Source organism: Alternaria dauci, chromosome 1 (genome assembly GCF_042100115.1).
Source record: "Alternaria dauci strain A2016 chromosome 1, whole genome shotgun sequence".
NCBI classification, from domain to species: Eukaryota; Fungi; Ascomycota; class Dothideomycetes; order Pleosporales; family Pleosporaceae; genus Alternaria; species Alternaria dauci.
In genome coordinates this window covers 5,730,723-5,745,202 of record NC_091272.1, presented here as the reverse complement: position 1 = coordinate 5,745,202, position 14,480 = coordinate 5,730,723, and the positions used below count along the sequence as shown (strand labels likewise).

The 14,480-nt window shown below is 54.8% G+C and overlaps 5 protein-coding genes across 5 annotated transcripts; 2 read left to right on the top strand and 3 right to left on the bottom strand.

Annotated features, from left to right (window-relative positions):
- The first annotated feature begins 312 nt into the window (after positions 1 to 312).
- Positions 313 to 3,623, top strand: ACET3X_001777 (uncharacterized protein). Its single transcript, XM_069447106.1, has 3 exons — positions 313 to 593; positions 695 to 2,820; positions 2,868 to 3,623. Exons 2-3 carry the CDS (start codon positions 704 to 706, stop codon positions 2,998 to 3,000), a joined length of 2,250 nt encoding a protein of 749 aa, XP_069312019.1. The 5' UTR covers positions 313 to 593; positions 695 to 703; the 3' UTR covers positions 3,001 to 3,623.
- Positions 3,624 to 3,885: 262 nt separating this feature from the next.
- ACET3X_001776 (uncharacterized protein) lies at positions 3,886 to 5,096 on the bottom strand (the record flags this gene model as incomplete). Its single annotated transcript, XM_069447104.1, has 4 exons — positions 3,886 to 4,028; positions 4,085 to 4,793; positions 4,843 to 4,915; positions 4,972 to 5,096. 4 exons carry the CDS (start codon positions 5,094 to 5,096, stop codon positions 3,886 to 3,888), a joined length of 1,050 nt encoding a protein of 349 aa, XP_069312018.1.
- A 1,100-nt stretch (positions 5,097 to 6,196) lies between these two features.
- On the bottom strand, positions 6,197 to 9,446 carry ACET3X_001775 (uncharacterized protein; the record flags this gene model as incomplete). The annotated part of the gene is made up of 3 exons (XM_069447103.1): positions 6,197 to 7,112; positions 7,165 to 9,206; positions 9,270 to 9,446. 3 exons carry the CDS (start codon positions 9,444 to 9,446, stop codon positions 6,197 to 6,199), a joined length of 3,135 nt encoding a protein of 1,044 aa, XP_069312017.1.
- An 801-nt stretch (positions 9,447 to 10,247) lies between these two features.
- ACET3X_001774 (uncharacterized protein) lies at positions 10,248 to 12,260 on the top strand (the record flags this gene model as incomplete). Its single annotated transcript, XM_069447102.1, has 2 exons — positions 10,248 to 10,386; positions 10,438 to 12,260. 2 exons carry the CDS (start codon positions 10,248 to 10,250, stop codon positions 12,258 to 12,260), a joined length of 1,962 nt encoding a protein of 653 aa, XP_069312016.1.
- Positions 12,261 to 13,477: 1,217 nt separating this feature from the next.
- On the bottom strand, positions 13,478 to 14,110 carry ACET3X_001773 (uncharacterized protein; the record flags this gene model as incomplete). The annotated part of the gene is made up of 4 exons (XM_069447101.1): positions 13,478 to 13,524; positions 13,596 to 13,651; positions 13,706 to 13,965; positions 14,021 to 14,110. The coding sequence occupies 4 exons, from the start codon at positions 14,108 to 14,110 to the stop codon at positions 13,478 to 13,480; spliced, it is 453 nt and encodes a 150-aa protein (XP_069312015.1).
- Between the last annotated feature and the right edge of the window lie 370 nt (positions 14,111 to 14,480).

The window sequence follows — 14,480 nt, the reverse complement described above, 5'->3', positions numbered from 1 at the left end:
CCACTTTGACCCTATCTACTCGCGTATCTGACATGTGATAGGCCTATTGTCGCAACGGCCGTTACGCCTGCCTGCGCTTTCCTGGTCAGACACAAACAAGCATCGTCACAGCAGCGCCCCCTTCCATGGTTTCGTCATTTTACAGCACGCTTATTTGCGCCCCTCATCGTCATTGTCTGTCTGGCGTAGGGTTCCTCCATTCACCGCCTTGGTTGCGCCGTCTCAAAGGGGCTAGCGGAGTGCCCGGACCACCCAAAAAATCGCACACCTGCGCATAAAGACTGGCGACCTCGTCTGTCCCTCCACCCCAAACGCCTAACCACCCCAACTACACCCACAGCTCTCCAAGCCCTCGGTTCCCAGTGGACCGTTCATAACAGAAAAAGAAACAAAAAAATACAGAAAACCACAAGAAAAGCCCGTCCGACGACCTCTGCCAACCCTTCGTCTCCCACTGTCGCTTGCACCCGACAGACGTCTTACTTGGTCTCACCTTTTTCGCAAGAAGAAGCAGTCAGTGCGCCTGCATAGCCAGAGTTATTTGGACCCGTCCACCGATTCTGTTACCCCGCACCTTTTCTGTTGCAACTTAGGTGAGTGCTTAAAACTTTTGTGAAGCGAGGCGCACCTGCACGAGTCGTCCCTGACTCTGCCCGCAATATTTCGACCCCTCCACTGACACACCACCCCGCAGATATACATCATGTCTGACGTCGCCAACCCTACCCCCGTCCAGGACGGCGCTGACGCCAACGGCGCTCAGGTCGACACCAACGTCGCTGCTGCCCAGGCCGAAGCCCCCACCCCCACCACCGCTGCCCCCGCGAACAACCAGAACTCCGCGTCGCTCTATGTTGGCGAGCTCGACCCCTCCGTCACCGAGGCCATGCTCTTCGAGCTGTTCTCCTCGATTGGCCAGGTCGCGTCTATCCGTGTCTGCCGTGACGCCGTTACTCGTCGCTCGCTCGGTTACGCCTATGTTAACTACAACAGCTCTGAGGATGGCGAGAAGGCCCTCGAAGAGTTGAACTACACCGTCATCAAGGGCAAGCCTTGCCGCATCATGTGGTCTCAGCGTGACCCCGCTCTGCGCAAGACTGGCCAGGGCAACGTCTTCATCAAGAACCTCGACCACGCCATTGACAACAAGGCTCTCCACGACACCTTTGCCGCTTTCGGTAACATCTTGAGCTGCAAGGTCGCTCAGGACGAGCTCGGCAACTCCAAGGGCTACGGATTCGTCCACTACGAGACCGCCGAGGCTGCCAACAACGCTATCAAGCACGTCAACGGCATGTTGCTCAACGAGAAGAAGGTCTTTGTCGGCCACCACATCCCCAAGAAGGAGCGCATGAGCAAGTTCGAGGAGATGAAGGCCAATTTCACCAACATCTACGTCAAGAACATCGACCTCGAGGTCTCTGATGAGGACTTCCGTGAGCTCTTCGAGAAGCACGGTGACATCACCTCCGCCTCCATTGCACGCGATGAGCAGGGCAAGAGCCGCGGGTTCGGCTTCGTCAACTACATCAAGCACGAGGCTGCCTCCGCTGCCGTTGAGGCTCTCAACGACACCGACTTCCGTGGCCAGAAGCTCTACGTCGGCCGTGCTCAGAAGAAGCACGAGCGTGAGGAGGAGCTCCGCAAACAGTACGAGGCCGCTCGCCTTGAGAAGCAGTCCAAGTACCAGGGTGTCAACCTCTACATTAAGAACCTCAATGACGATGTTGACGACGAGAAGCTGCGCGACATGTTCACTCCTTTCGGTACCATTACCTCTGCCAAGGTTATGCGCGACGCCATGCCTGCTGAGCGCTCCGAGACCGAATCCGACGAGAAGAAGGACGAGGCCAAGGAGGAGGCTGAGAAGACCGTGGAGTCCAAGGAGGAGTCCAAGGATGACTCATCTGACGACAAGAAGGACGAGAACGAGAGCGGCGAGAAGGTCACCATCAAGGGTGAGAAGAAGATCCTCGGTAAGAGCAAGGGCTTCGGTTTCGTCTGCTTCAGCAACCCCGATGAGGCTACCAAGGCTGTCACCGAGATGAACCAGAAGATGATTGAGGGCAAGCCCCTCTACGTCGCCCTTGCCCAGCGCAAGGATGTCCGCAAGAACCAGCTCGAGGCCACCATCCAGGCCCGTAACCAGCTCCGCATGCAGCAACAACAGCAGCAGCAGTTCGGTGGTATTCCTCAGATGTTCATCGCACCTGGCCAGCAGCCTATGATGTTCCCCGCCGGTGGTCGTGGCCAGATGCCCTTCCCCGCCGGTATGCCTGGTCAACAGGGTGGCCGTGGCGCTGGTTTCCCTGGCGGTATGCCCGGCCAGCAAGGTGGTCGCGGTGGACCCAACGGTCAGCAGATGGCTCCTATGTACATGCCCCCTGGCATGGCTCCTGGCGCTTTCCCTCCTGCCTACATGAACCAGCAGTACATGCAGCTTGCACAGGCTGCTCAGCAGGCCATGGGTGGCCGTGGCGGACGCGGTGGACCTATGGCTCCTATGCCCGGTATGCCTCAAGTCCCCATGGCTGGTGTTCCCGGCATGCGCGGCGGTCAGGGCTTCCCTCCTCAAGGTGGTCGCGGCGGTCCTCAGGGCGCTCGTCCCGGTCAGTCCCCCATGCCCTACCCTCAGGGTGGCCGTGGCGGCCCCGCCGGTGCTGGCGTCGACATGGGTGCTTTGAGCGGTGCTGCTCCCGGCCAGCAGAAGCAGATGCTCGGTGAGGCTCTCTACCCCAAGATTGCTGAGATGCAGCCTGAGCTCGCCGGCAAGATCACCGGTATGCTTCTCGAGATGGACAACAGCGAGTTGATCAACCTGTAAGTACTCCCGTTTCAAACTCTAACCCTCATACTAACTATTCCAGTACTTCCGACGAGGCTGCTCTCCGCGCCAAGGTTGAGGAGGCCATGAGCGTCTATGACGAATACGTCAAGAACAAAGAGGGTGAGCCTGAGAAGGAAGCCCCCAAGGAGGAGACCAAAGAAGAGAAGGCTTAAACCTCTTTCTAGTTGCCACTGAGTAGGATTCGGTCCTCGAATCTCTCGATCGGCAGCAAGTAACGATGGTCGCATGATCTTTCTGAACGGCGAACGGCGCACGGGTAACGGTTTTCACTTACGATACGGGACGGCTTTCATGACCCACTGCACCCAAAAAGTTTTCACGATTCGATGTCCTCTTCTCTGTTATCGGCTTGCAGCCATGTCACGGCAAGTCTGATACGACACCTCTTTCCTCGGCGACTGACTCCTTGACTGGATCGTCGGACGCCACCAGCCACCAATCTCACATTCGCAGAGTTTGGTTTTCACCTCTTCATGTTTCTTTTTTCCTTGTTCCACTCTAGTGCATGTTAACATGGACGGCGCCCCGTCTTCGAAACATGATGATATGGGTGTAGGTCTGTGGATGGATTTTCTTTGCGCAAACAGTATGATACCTCACGAGCAGCTTTACGATACCAAGCTGGCTCTCAACGTTCGGGTTTTCGGCGTCTCGATAATTCATGGTAGATGTTATGGTGGGTGTGAGAGTGGATGCGATTACGATTCAGAGCTTCTGGTACACACTGGATAGCTTTGAGAGGAGAGATGCGGCGGGTAAGATCTTAGGCATGTAGTCGATAGTCCTAATAGATCTTGCGATATTCATGACTTCTCTTTGACACGCTGTGGTGTTTTCTACTTGTTCTTCTCTTTGTTGTTACTCTTGTACGGAACATGATAACACCAGGAGAGCAAGACCAGATTAAAGTTGGTATCGTGGTTCAAAAATACTATATGTCGATGGGGAATGCGGAACCTTGACCAGCAAGTATCTGTTCATATGCCAGTAATAGCCTAATAGGACGCCATTTTACGCTCCAAATGAACCACGGACATCTATTTCTTGTAGTTCTTGTGTGTATCAATAACCTTTTGGACCTCGCCTTCTGAACCCAAAAAGATACCCGATCGGTCGTGGATGTGTTCGGGGACGACTTCGAGCATACGTTCCATCTTGCTGTTAACTGCCAAACCGCCAGCTGTACATGTTGTTAGTAAGAGCGACGTAGTAGTAGTTGATGAGGATATGACTTACCGTTTTCAAAGACCATGGCCATAGGGGCACATTCGTAGAGAATACGCAGCTTGCCCTTTGGCGTCTTCTTATCCGCGGGGTAAGCAAAGATGCCGCCGTACAGTAGTGTTCGGTACGCGTCTGCTACCATGGAGCCAATGTATCGAGCGCTGTAGGGCTTGCCGCCCTCTGCCGGGTTCTTGAGGCTTTCGCACCAAGCCTTGACGGGCTCTTCCCAGTACATGCTGTTACCCTCGTTGACCGAGTAGATGGACCTGGTCTTGGGGACGCGCATGTCGGGATGTGTGAGGATGAACTCGCCGAATGCAGTGTCGAGCGTGAAGCCGTTGACGTTTCCGCCCTTCATTGTGAGGACCAGTTGGGCAGAGGCGCCGTACATGGTGAAACCTGAAGCGACCATCTCGGTGCCCGGTAGGAGCATCTCCTCCTTTGTGCCCTTGGCGTCCTCGGGCAGCTTGTATATGGCGAAAATGGTACCGACGGCAACACCGGCGTCGAGGTTGGAGGAGCCGTCGATGGGATCGCAGGCTACGGCGTAACGCGCGTTGGGGTGCTCGTCAAAGACAATCGCTTCTTCTTGCTCTTCGGAAATCAAGAGGCGCACGCGACCAGAGGATCGCATGGCGCTGATGAAGAGCTCATCGCCGATTACGTCGAGCTTCTTTTGGTCGTCGCCTGTGGAGTTGGTCGCGCCTTGGAGACCAGTGAGCTGCTTATGTTAGCGGCTGTTTCGTCTGAAAATGGGCGAGTTGGCTTACGTTGATTAGTGTCGCTCTCCGGATGTAGTAGGCAATGCTCTTGAATGCAAATTGCAGTGCGTGGCATAGCAGTCTAGCAAGAATGATTAGTCCTCTCGTTCTGACGCTTTATTCAAGTTCAAAACTTACGTGAAATCTCCTGTTGCCTCGGCATACTTGGTCTGCTCCTCGGTAAGGAATCGCGTAAGGGTAATGATGTCGGTGTTGATCTTCTCCTGCGCGACGGGACCTCCGTCGTTACCGTTGGAAGCCATTTTGTAAGTTGTTTAGTATGGTTCAGTCGAAATAGCAAAGGGATGGCGAAGCTACAATGGCAAGTTGGTATCTATGGGAAATGGGAAGATGGGAAAGCAGTATGGGGAATGGGGAAGTTTGGAGAGAGGGATGGTGAAAAGCTATCAAGGTCGCGTCCAGCAAAAAGCGGAGCGCAGTATCGTTATGAAGTCAGGGTGGGTAGAGTCGGGGCAGGCGGGCCACACTTGTGTGCTATTTGTTTGGCAGGCGCTGGGGAGCTATAGCCCTCGGCAACTGGCCGGACGTCACTGGCAACTCACGATACTCGAGCCGGGCGGTGTCAGCCACAGTTACTCCGGATCAAGGCCGAAGTTTGCTGGAAATTTCCCGAGCTTGGTGCTGTACACGGTCTGGCCACTGGCGACAAGACATGGCTCGAGGTCGTGTGCGGCAATTGACGCGCTTTGTTGCGGGAGCGCGTGGTTGTCGTGCTACGATGCAGGTGCGGAGACGGAAAAGTGGAGGGGCACGTCCGGCAGGAGGGGTTGGCGGGGCTTCTATCCCACACTGACGTCTGCCCGACTTTTTCCGGACCGCGGACATAGAGCCATCACGATCCCACGCCCCGCGAGCCTCAATTTCTCAACGCCTTGCTGTCTCTGATACCATGTCTTTCTATCGGAGCGCAATCTCACCTGCATGGCGATTTCCACTGGCGGAAGAATTTCTCGACGAGGCATTACCCAGAGATGAGTAGATAGCTTTGGCCTTGTTCTGCTCCGGCGCGTCCTAGGACACCCACGGCACGTTCACGATGCATAAGCTGTGCCGGCGCATGTGAAGCTTCTTTCACCGCAGAAACCACGCATGAGACTCGGGTTACCTATCACCGAGCTGCACGGCTTGACACGACAATGCTCATGGTCACAACAGAACATTTACAAGTCAAAACGATAAGAGAAAGTCCACCTTTTATACTACACGCCGTAAACATACATTCCTTGTGATCAAAAATGTACAGCTGAACAGCCCTATCAAGTCCAGCTACCTAAAACCCACTCCAAGCTGATTTATTGCAGAAATGGGAATAGAGTAATGCAATTAATGACAACCCCCCTTTTTACTCGCTCTTCAGCTTGTCCTGCTTGACTGTGAAAGCCATGTCTAGCAGGGCCTTCTCCTCGTTCTTGTGAGACACCTTCAGTCCAGTTGCTACAGATGCACTAGGGTTGCGTCCAGCGTACATGACGTGTCGCCTGTTGTGGTGCTCCGTCTGGTTAAGGAGCGTCTCGATTCTGGGCTGTGTAAAGCTCCAGGCACCGGCGTTAAGCGGCTCCTCCTGGCACCAGATGATGTTCTGCGCGTTGGGGTACGAGTCGAGGTTGTCCTTCAGTTGCTGCCATGGGAAGGGGTTGAGTTGCTCGATACGAGTAATGGCAACGTCCTTCTCGCCGCGTGCTTCACGCTCCTTGACGAGCGCAGCGTACACCTGACCTGTGCAGAGAATGACACGGTTGATGCCCTCGTGCGACTCAATCTCGCCAGTAGCGTGCGCGGGGTCTTCAATGATCCACTGGAAGTGCGACTCACCAGTGAACTCCTCAATGTTGGAACGAGCGATCGGGTGGCGGAGTAGCGACTTGGAGAAGAACAAGATAAGAGGCTTGCGGAACTGACGGTTCATTTGACGACGAAGCAGATGGAACAGGTTCGACGGTTTCGTTGTGTAGGCAATCTGGATGTTGCAGTCCTGGTGCTGGCGCTCAAGCTTCTCGGGCGATGGGAAGATACGGGGATCCTCGTTGCAGAGCTGCAGGTACCGCTCCATACGTCCTGACGAGTGCTCAGGACCTTGGCCATCGTAACCGTGAGGCAAGCTCATGACGAGACCGGAACGTTGAAGCCACTTGACTTCACCAGAAGCAATAAACTGATCGATGATAACCTGTGCAGTGTTGGCAAAGTCGCCAAACTGAGCCTCCCACATGACAAGGGCGTTGGGCGAAGACAGGGAGTAACCGTATTCGAAGCCAAGCCTACAATTGATTAGCCAAGATGCGACACGAAAAAGAACAAAATGCGACTTACACTCCGTATTCGCTGAGAGAGGAGTTGGAAATGGTGAAGGTGGCCTGGTCGTCGCTGAGGTTCTGGAGAGGGGTGTAGGTCTTCTCGGTCTCCTGGTCGTGGAGCACAGCGTGACGCTGGGAGAAGGTTCCACGCTCGACATCTTGTCCAGAAACACGAACGTGATGGCCTTCCATGCACAAACTTCCGAATGCCAACGCTTCCGCAGTAGCCATGTCGATGTTCTTGCCATCCATGACAGTCTTGGTGCGGCCAGCCAAAATACGCTTCAAGTTCTTGTGTACGTTGAAGTCCTCTGGTGCGCCGCCAATCTTCTCTGCAATGTGCTTCAATTGAGATTCCTCAATCGCAGTTGGCAGATGAGGCAGAACCTCTTCAGCGAGTTCCTTGGGCGACTTGAAGCCGTTCCAGGCCGAAGTAAGCCACTCCTTGGAGTTGGGCACGTAGTCCTTGCTGCGGTTGAAGCTCTCATCTAGCATGCCCCAGACCCAAGCCTTGTGCTCGTCAATATCCTCCTTGGTAAATGTCTTCTCGTCGAGCAACTTCTTGGTGTAGATGTCTAGTGTTTGAGGCTGTTCTGAGATCTTCTTGTACATCAGAGGCTGGGTGAAGAAAGGCTGATCGGTCTCGTTGTGACCCTGCTTTCGGTAGCAGACCATGTCGATTACCACATCCTTCTTGAACTCGGCACGGAAGTCGGCAGCCAGCTGGCAGACAAAGTTGAGAGCCTCGACGTCGTCACCGTTGACGTGGAAGACAGGCGCATCGATGGCCTTGGCAATGTCTGAACAGTAGGGGGTAGAGCGAGAGAACCTAGGATCCGTGGTGAAACCAATCTGGTTGTTGACAATGATGTGGATGGTTCCGCCAGTGTGGTAGCTGGGCAGTTGGTGGAAGCCCATGGTCTCGTAAACGATACCCTGTCCAGCGAAAGCGGCGTCACCGTGGAGGAGCATACCCATGGCGGTGGAAGCCTCCTTCTCGTCGTTGTTGTAGTGGAGGATGGCGCGGGTCTTGCCCAGCACGACGGGGTCTTCGGCTTCAAGATGGGACGGGTTGGCGACGAGAGACAACTGCACGCGCTTTCCGGATGGCGTGGGACGCTCAAAGTTCATGCCCAAGTGGTACTTGACATCACCAGAGCCCTCTTCGTTGGCCTCGGCAGTACCGGCAAACTCACTGAAGATGGACTCGTTGGGCTTCCTGACGACGTTGGAGAGCACGTTGAGACGTCCACGATGCGGCATACCAATGACAATGTCCTTGACACCATAGTCGACACTGCGGTCGATGAGGGCCTTCATTCCAGGAATCAAACTCTCGCCTCCCTCGAGACCGAATCGCTTGTCGTTGGGGTATTTGGTGGCCAGGAAAGCCTCAAAGTTGGTTCCCCAGATCAGGCGGTCCAGAATGCGGCGCTTCTCGTCGACGGAGTACTTGAAGGGCGTGGGGACCTCGATGCGCTCACGGAGCCAGTCGCACTGCTCGCGGTCGGGAATGTGGATGTATTCGATGCCGTAGGAGCCGCAGTAGAGGCGTTCGCAGGCCTCGATGATCTCCTTCAGCTTCATCTTCTTGCGGGTCTCGGTCTTGAAGCGCGGCAGGATACCCGGGCCGAGTTCAATCTCCTGTTCCAGGTCCTTTTCGGTGAAGTTGTAGTGGGAAAGCTCAAGCTCGCGCGGCTTGCTGTATCCAAACTGCTCTGCCTCTGAGCGGATGCCGAGCGGGTCGATCTTGGCCTTGTGGTGACCACGAGCCTGGTAGGCCCGCACAAGCAATTGCACCTTGAGATGGTTCATGACGTCGGTGCCCTCGGCGGAAGCCATGCCCATACCGGGCTTGTGAGCGGCGCCGCCCTGGGGCGAGCTCATGATGTTGGGCGGCGGTTGGAAGGCTTGCGACACGGGCATGTCGCCCGACTCCATGTTGTGGAAGTAGACCTGCCATGAGTAGTGGACGCTGGCGGGGTCGTGCTTCCACTGCATGTACATGGCATCGATGTAGTTGGCCGTGTTGCCCTGGAGGAACGAGTCGTTGGGGTCCTATGCCGTCATTGTTAGCTATGGGGTCGAAAGAGTTTGAAGGCGGCGCGGGAAGGCACGCACAACGCCCTTGTTGGTGTCTTCGGACGAGACGGCATACTGGCGGCGCTGCGTCAGCGCCAGCGGCCGGCGACATGTCGAGATGGCGTTTCGTGATGGCTGTGCGAGGCTCGAGAAGGATGCTCTCGCCGGGGCGCTCTGGAGCGAGCGGGAGCACTGGCGCAGGGTATTGCGCAACATGACGGGATTAGAATAACAAAGCGGAGGTGGGGAGGGGTGGCATCCAAGCGGACGGCGGTAGACAGAAGAATGCTTCTGCAGTAGCAATGTGCAGTAGAAGTTGACGCAGCCCAGCACATGCGAAGGCCCCGTGTTCCGGCCTAGCGCGCTATTATCATGGATCGAGCGCACTTCCGAGCGGCCACCACGCCAAATGCCTCAAACACGACACAGCCCACGCCTGGCTTCGAGTCCTGAAACATTCAGCTCATGGTCGCGTAGCACTCTCGCGCCTCTGGTACGCTGCATCTGCCGGCCGTGAGCCATGCTGCGCTGGCCGCAGCGGTACTGCACACGACGAACCAAAGCCTCGTTGCATGTTCTCGCAAGCCCAGCCAATAGCAGCGCAGGCCTTATGTAACGCGGGAGTGGTGCCCGCTGCAGCTTTGCACGAGGAGACAGCCTCTGACGTTGGGAGGCACGGATACATATCCGCTGCGCCTGAGGTGTATTGCCTCTCTTGGCTGATGCGGGCTGTGTTTCTTGCAAAGACGCCCTGGTGCGGCGAGAGCAGGATTGGGGAGTGGTGTGCGTTTGGTTGCTGTAGTCGCCGCACCCTCCTGAGCTCCGAATAAACTTTTAAGCCGCGTGGCGACTACGGCGGGGGGTAGCCATGGCTCATGGATGCCTGTCTGGGCGATGGGTGATGCGTAGTCACGTGCAGCGCGTGAATCTGGGGAAGCCGTGACTGGCTAGTACCGCCGCCTTCGCGTCAGCCTTGAGGCATCACTGATCGCCGCGACCCATCTCCCCTCGACCAACATGGCCGACGCTGCTGCCCAGTACAAGAAGCAGGATGGCAGAGTCTCTGTTTCTGCTGATGGCAAGACGGTGTCGTGGAAGTCGACGGCGGGCAGCAACGCACATGCTCCGCTGTCCATAGCCATAGCAGATATTGGAAGTATGTTTGAACTTCATGTCAACACACGTGCACATGGCTGACGCTACATAGACCTCCAACAGACACCCGCGACCTCTGCAAAAGCCTCCATCAAGATCGTTGTACCGGAGCCCGCTCCACAAGCCGGGAACCATACCCTCACCTTTACCTCCGCCACCGCTCGCGACGACCAGCAGAACATGACCGGTCTATTGCGCAAATGGATCGAGGCCTCCAAGCAACAGGTTGCCCCCTCTCCGGCTCCTGCTGCCGGTGCTGGAGAGGGAGGCGACGGCGGCGCATCAGCTGCCATGGCCATGGCTCAAACCGTGACAGCTGGCGGCAAAGACAACGAAGAAAACTATGACGATGCGAAGCTGCTCGCAGATACGTCGCTCCAGATGTCGCTACTCAATTCGAGCCCAGCACTTCGACAACGCTTCGACCGAGCGCTCGCGGAGAAGCCTGACTCCGTTTCCGTCTTGCAATTCTCTATGCAATTCTGGTCGACTCGCGTGCACATGTTGAGATCACACGCAACGGAAAGATCGCAGGCTACCGGAACCTACAACGTGCTTTCCGTCATCAAGTCCAAGTCGGTAAACGGCACGCTCATGCTGAGCTTGACAAAAGAGCAGATTGAGCTATTGTTCAGACAGCATCCGATTGTGCAAAAGGCTTACAACGAGAATGTACCCCAGCTGAGCGAGAGTGACTTTTGGGAGAGATTCTTTCACAGTCGCTTGATGAAGAAGCTCAAGGGAGAGCGCATCCAGGACAAGGACGTGCTTGATCCCAAGCTCGACAAATACCTGACTTATGACGAGACCACAGACAACCAGGATCTGCTCGCCGCCTCGATTCCCAACTTCATCAACATCGAAGCGAATGAAAACAACCACAGCCAGAAACAAGGCAACCGGCCCGACTTCACCATGAACCCAACCAATTACGAGAAAGCGCCCATCCTCCGAGTCTTGAATCGCATGAGCGAGAAGATGATGAAGGAAGTGCCACCCTCAGACTCAAGTCGGCATGGACCCGCCGGGGTAGACGAAGAGACATACAAGGAGCTGCAGTTACGGGATCTGCAGCGTGCAGATGACGACAACAGAGTCGTTCTCCGGGTACAGGATCAGAGCCGCTTCTTCTCCGCTGGCCAGAGCGTGCATACCTCGACCAGTGCTGCAACCTACACGAAACGTACTCCGGCACAGGCTCTCTCGACATTGCAGCAGGATTTTCGCAAGTTTGGCAGTGACGACGGCCAGGTCTCGAGCGTTGATCTTCACTCGATGATTGACATCAACGATGAGAGTAGTAGCGACGAAGAGGAGTCTGCTCCAAAGAAGACAAAGGTTGGCAGCAAATCCGCGCGAATCGCAGCCTCTTCGCAGATTACGGCGGCTGTCAAGAAGCGACATTTGCACAACGACGACTACTCATCGTCCAAGTCTATCCCTACAAGCGAGCGAGCAAAGGAGCTCCATGTCTCCGAAGCTGTTCTTGACAACCTCACCATGACTCACAATACGACGGTCGAGTTTCTGCACTACTTCTGGTCTGTGTTCTACTCAGGAGACCCCGACCGCGCCAACGAGGTTGCGCGTCTTATCGAGACGTTAGACAAGTCGCTCGATCGTATCAAGGCGGTGGCTAATATGGCAGAGGCAGACCGCGCAGCCAGGATTGAGCATGCCCGCAAAGAAAATGAGTTTGCTAACCAGCGAGAGAGGAAGAAGAGGAAGTTCGATCCCGAGGCCATCAGAGGAGGGGCAAAGGCTGTCAACCAGATCGTGGACCCCTTGATCCGAGCGATCGACGCCGCGCGGAGTCAGTACCAGAAGGCTCTCCAAGAACAAGTCGCACGCAGCACGGCAAACGCAGCTGTTTGACCACATCCACAGGCTGTACCTATTGAAGGTTGCAAATCTTTCTATTTCTGCATAGCGAAGGCGTTGGGAAAATCTGGGCTGGTGTCGATCAACTGCGTGTTTCCGTCGACACCGTTAGCCATCCGTCGACTTACATATGCTTTCCCAAAGCACATTTGCTTCCGCGGTTAAATGTCATGAAATTTGATCGCTGGTGGTGTCAAGTATTCCAAATGATGGCTGTCGCAATGCGCCAGTACCCCCATAATCAATATTAGTACATGATGTATTTGGATTCCCACAAAGTTCATAAGAATCTTGTTCTGGGATCCTAGTAAAGACAGTCCATCTGACAAATACCGTCTGCGGCTCAAGTGATGTTGGGAATGCCAATGTCGACCTAACAGCCATCTACGTCGGCTACTGCGCGAACTTGTCATGATCTACACGGGTTGCACGAAAATAGCCAGCCATTACTGGGATCACGGTCAGTGAAGCTACAGACTACAGACTATGGGTAAGATCAATTCTCAATTAGGTTTACAGACTTGAAAATGCCGAGACGCTTCGGATTCTCTACCTCTTTGTAGATGGTCGTTAAATCCGGCCTCTGCTATATTGTGCTTCCTCGGTCTTGATCGCGCATCCTCTTCACAAGAGCACGGATTTGGTGGCCCATGGCGCCTGCCCAAACAAACAGCTTCCCACTAGGTAGCTCGGACTGCTTCGGCATTGGACCCCTGACCCAGAATCTCGCCCCACTTATTCCGTAATCCCACCGTGGACATATTCTTTGAGGAACCTCACCTTTACTTCATACCATTCCGTTGTCTGGCGCAGCTGGACCGTAAACGCCCAAGAGACAGACTCGTGATGAGAAGACACCACGTGTGTGAAGGGATTACGAGAAACAATGGAAGGGGTCGTCATCAATCTCTGAGAGGCAGGAGCCACTGCAACCAACAGCAACCGAAATCGGAATGAACGTTTGTGGAGATTGAGTATACCGAAATATCGAATGGGAGTCTTTTTCAAGTACTAAAAACCGAAAGAGAAGGACAAGCATACACCGGAGCATATGAATCCTCTGAGTAAACCGAAATCACAACACCTACATCGTCCAACATGAGCAGCACCTGCGAGACACTCTCAACATCTACAACAAGAGATGCCGTCGCAGATAGCAATGCTTCTGTCGTTGGAAGTCACTACAGCCACGAACAGAAGGTTCGCGTCGGTTACCCTCGATAATAGTCGCGCGCTGGATCATAATACAGCTGCGTTCCTACCGTCTGTCAGCGGGTGCGACCCGAGTTTGAAGTTGCGGATCCCTTTGGAAGAGCGCAACACACTTACTGCCGTTATCTGAGCTAACTTCGCTTGGCGCGGTCCTTTCCCTCGGTCGGTTATCCCTGTATAGACAATGAGCGTTGTTCTATTTCGCATCACGGCCTTTGTCGACATACCTGTAGCGGAAGCTGTGCCAGAGGTACCATCTCGCAACCCAGTTCTCTTCATTGACATGCAGGAAGTAACGGCCCATGTCATAATACGGTTTCGTCTCGGCGCACGCATTACGGACCACGGTTTGAATCTGCGAGTGCTTTGCAGTTTCCGATATCTCGTCCCATCTATAAGGCTCTGCCACGGAAGGGCTGGCCCTGGACTGCTCGGTCAGGCTGTAGTAATTCGAGCTCAAAGCGTTGCGAGCAACCACAGCTTCGTTCTATAGGTGATGCAAGGGTCAGCGGAGAGTTTTCGAACGTTCGGTTGCGACTTACAAGCAGTAATTTGTGCGTACGTTCGTTCAGCCCAAGTCGAGCGCAGATGGCACTCTTGTCGGCGCTTTGGGGAAGAGGTCCCAGGCTCATGTTCAGGCGACGTTCCCTAAAAGGATCGTGTATCACACCGACAGTACAAACGTGACTGATAAGCCTTGGACAGATCCGACCTGGTATGAGACAAACCGGGCCATACTCCCTCTGTCTTTATATCTCAACTCGAGATCCTTGGAAGACGGCAGATCTTCTGGAGTCGCCGTCATGTGACAGCAAAGAACCATTGTCGTCCCATCCCGCTGTGACACGGCGCATACGCCACAGCACGAGATAACTCAGATGCCATCTGAAGGATATCGATTAATACCACGATTATTCTTCTAGCCGAGGCACCATTCCTTAAAAGTGGCTTCATATGCAGCTAGCGAATCCTGGGTGTCATCTTGGTCAACACCGATCTATC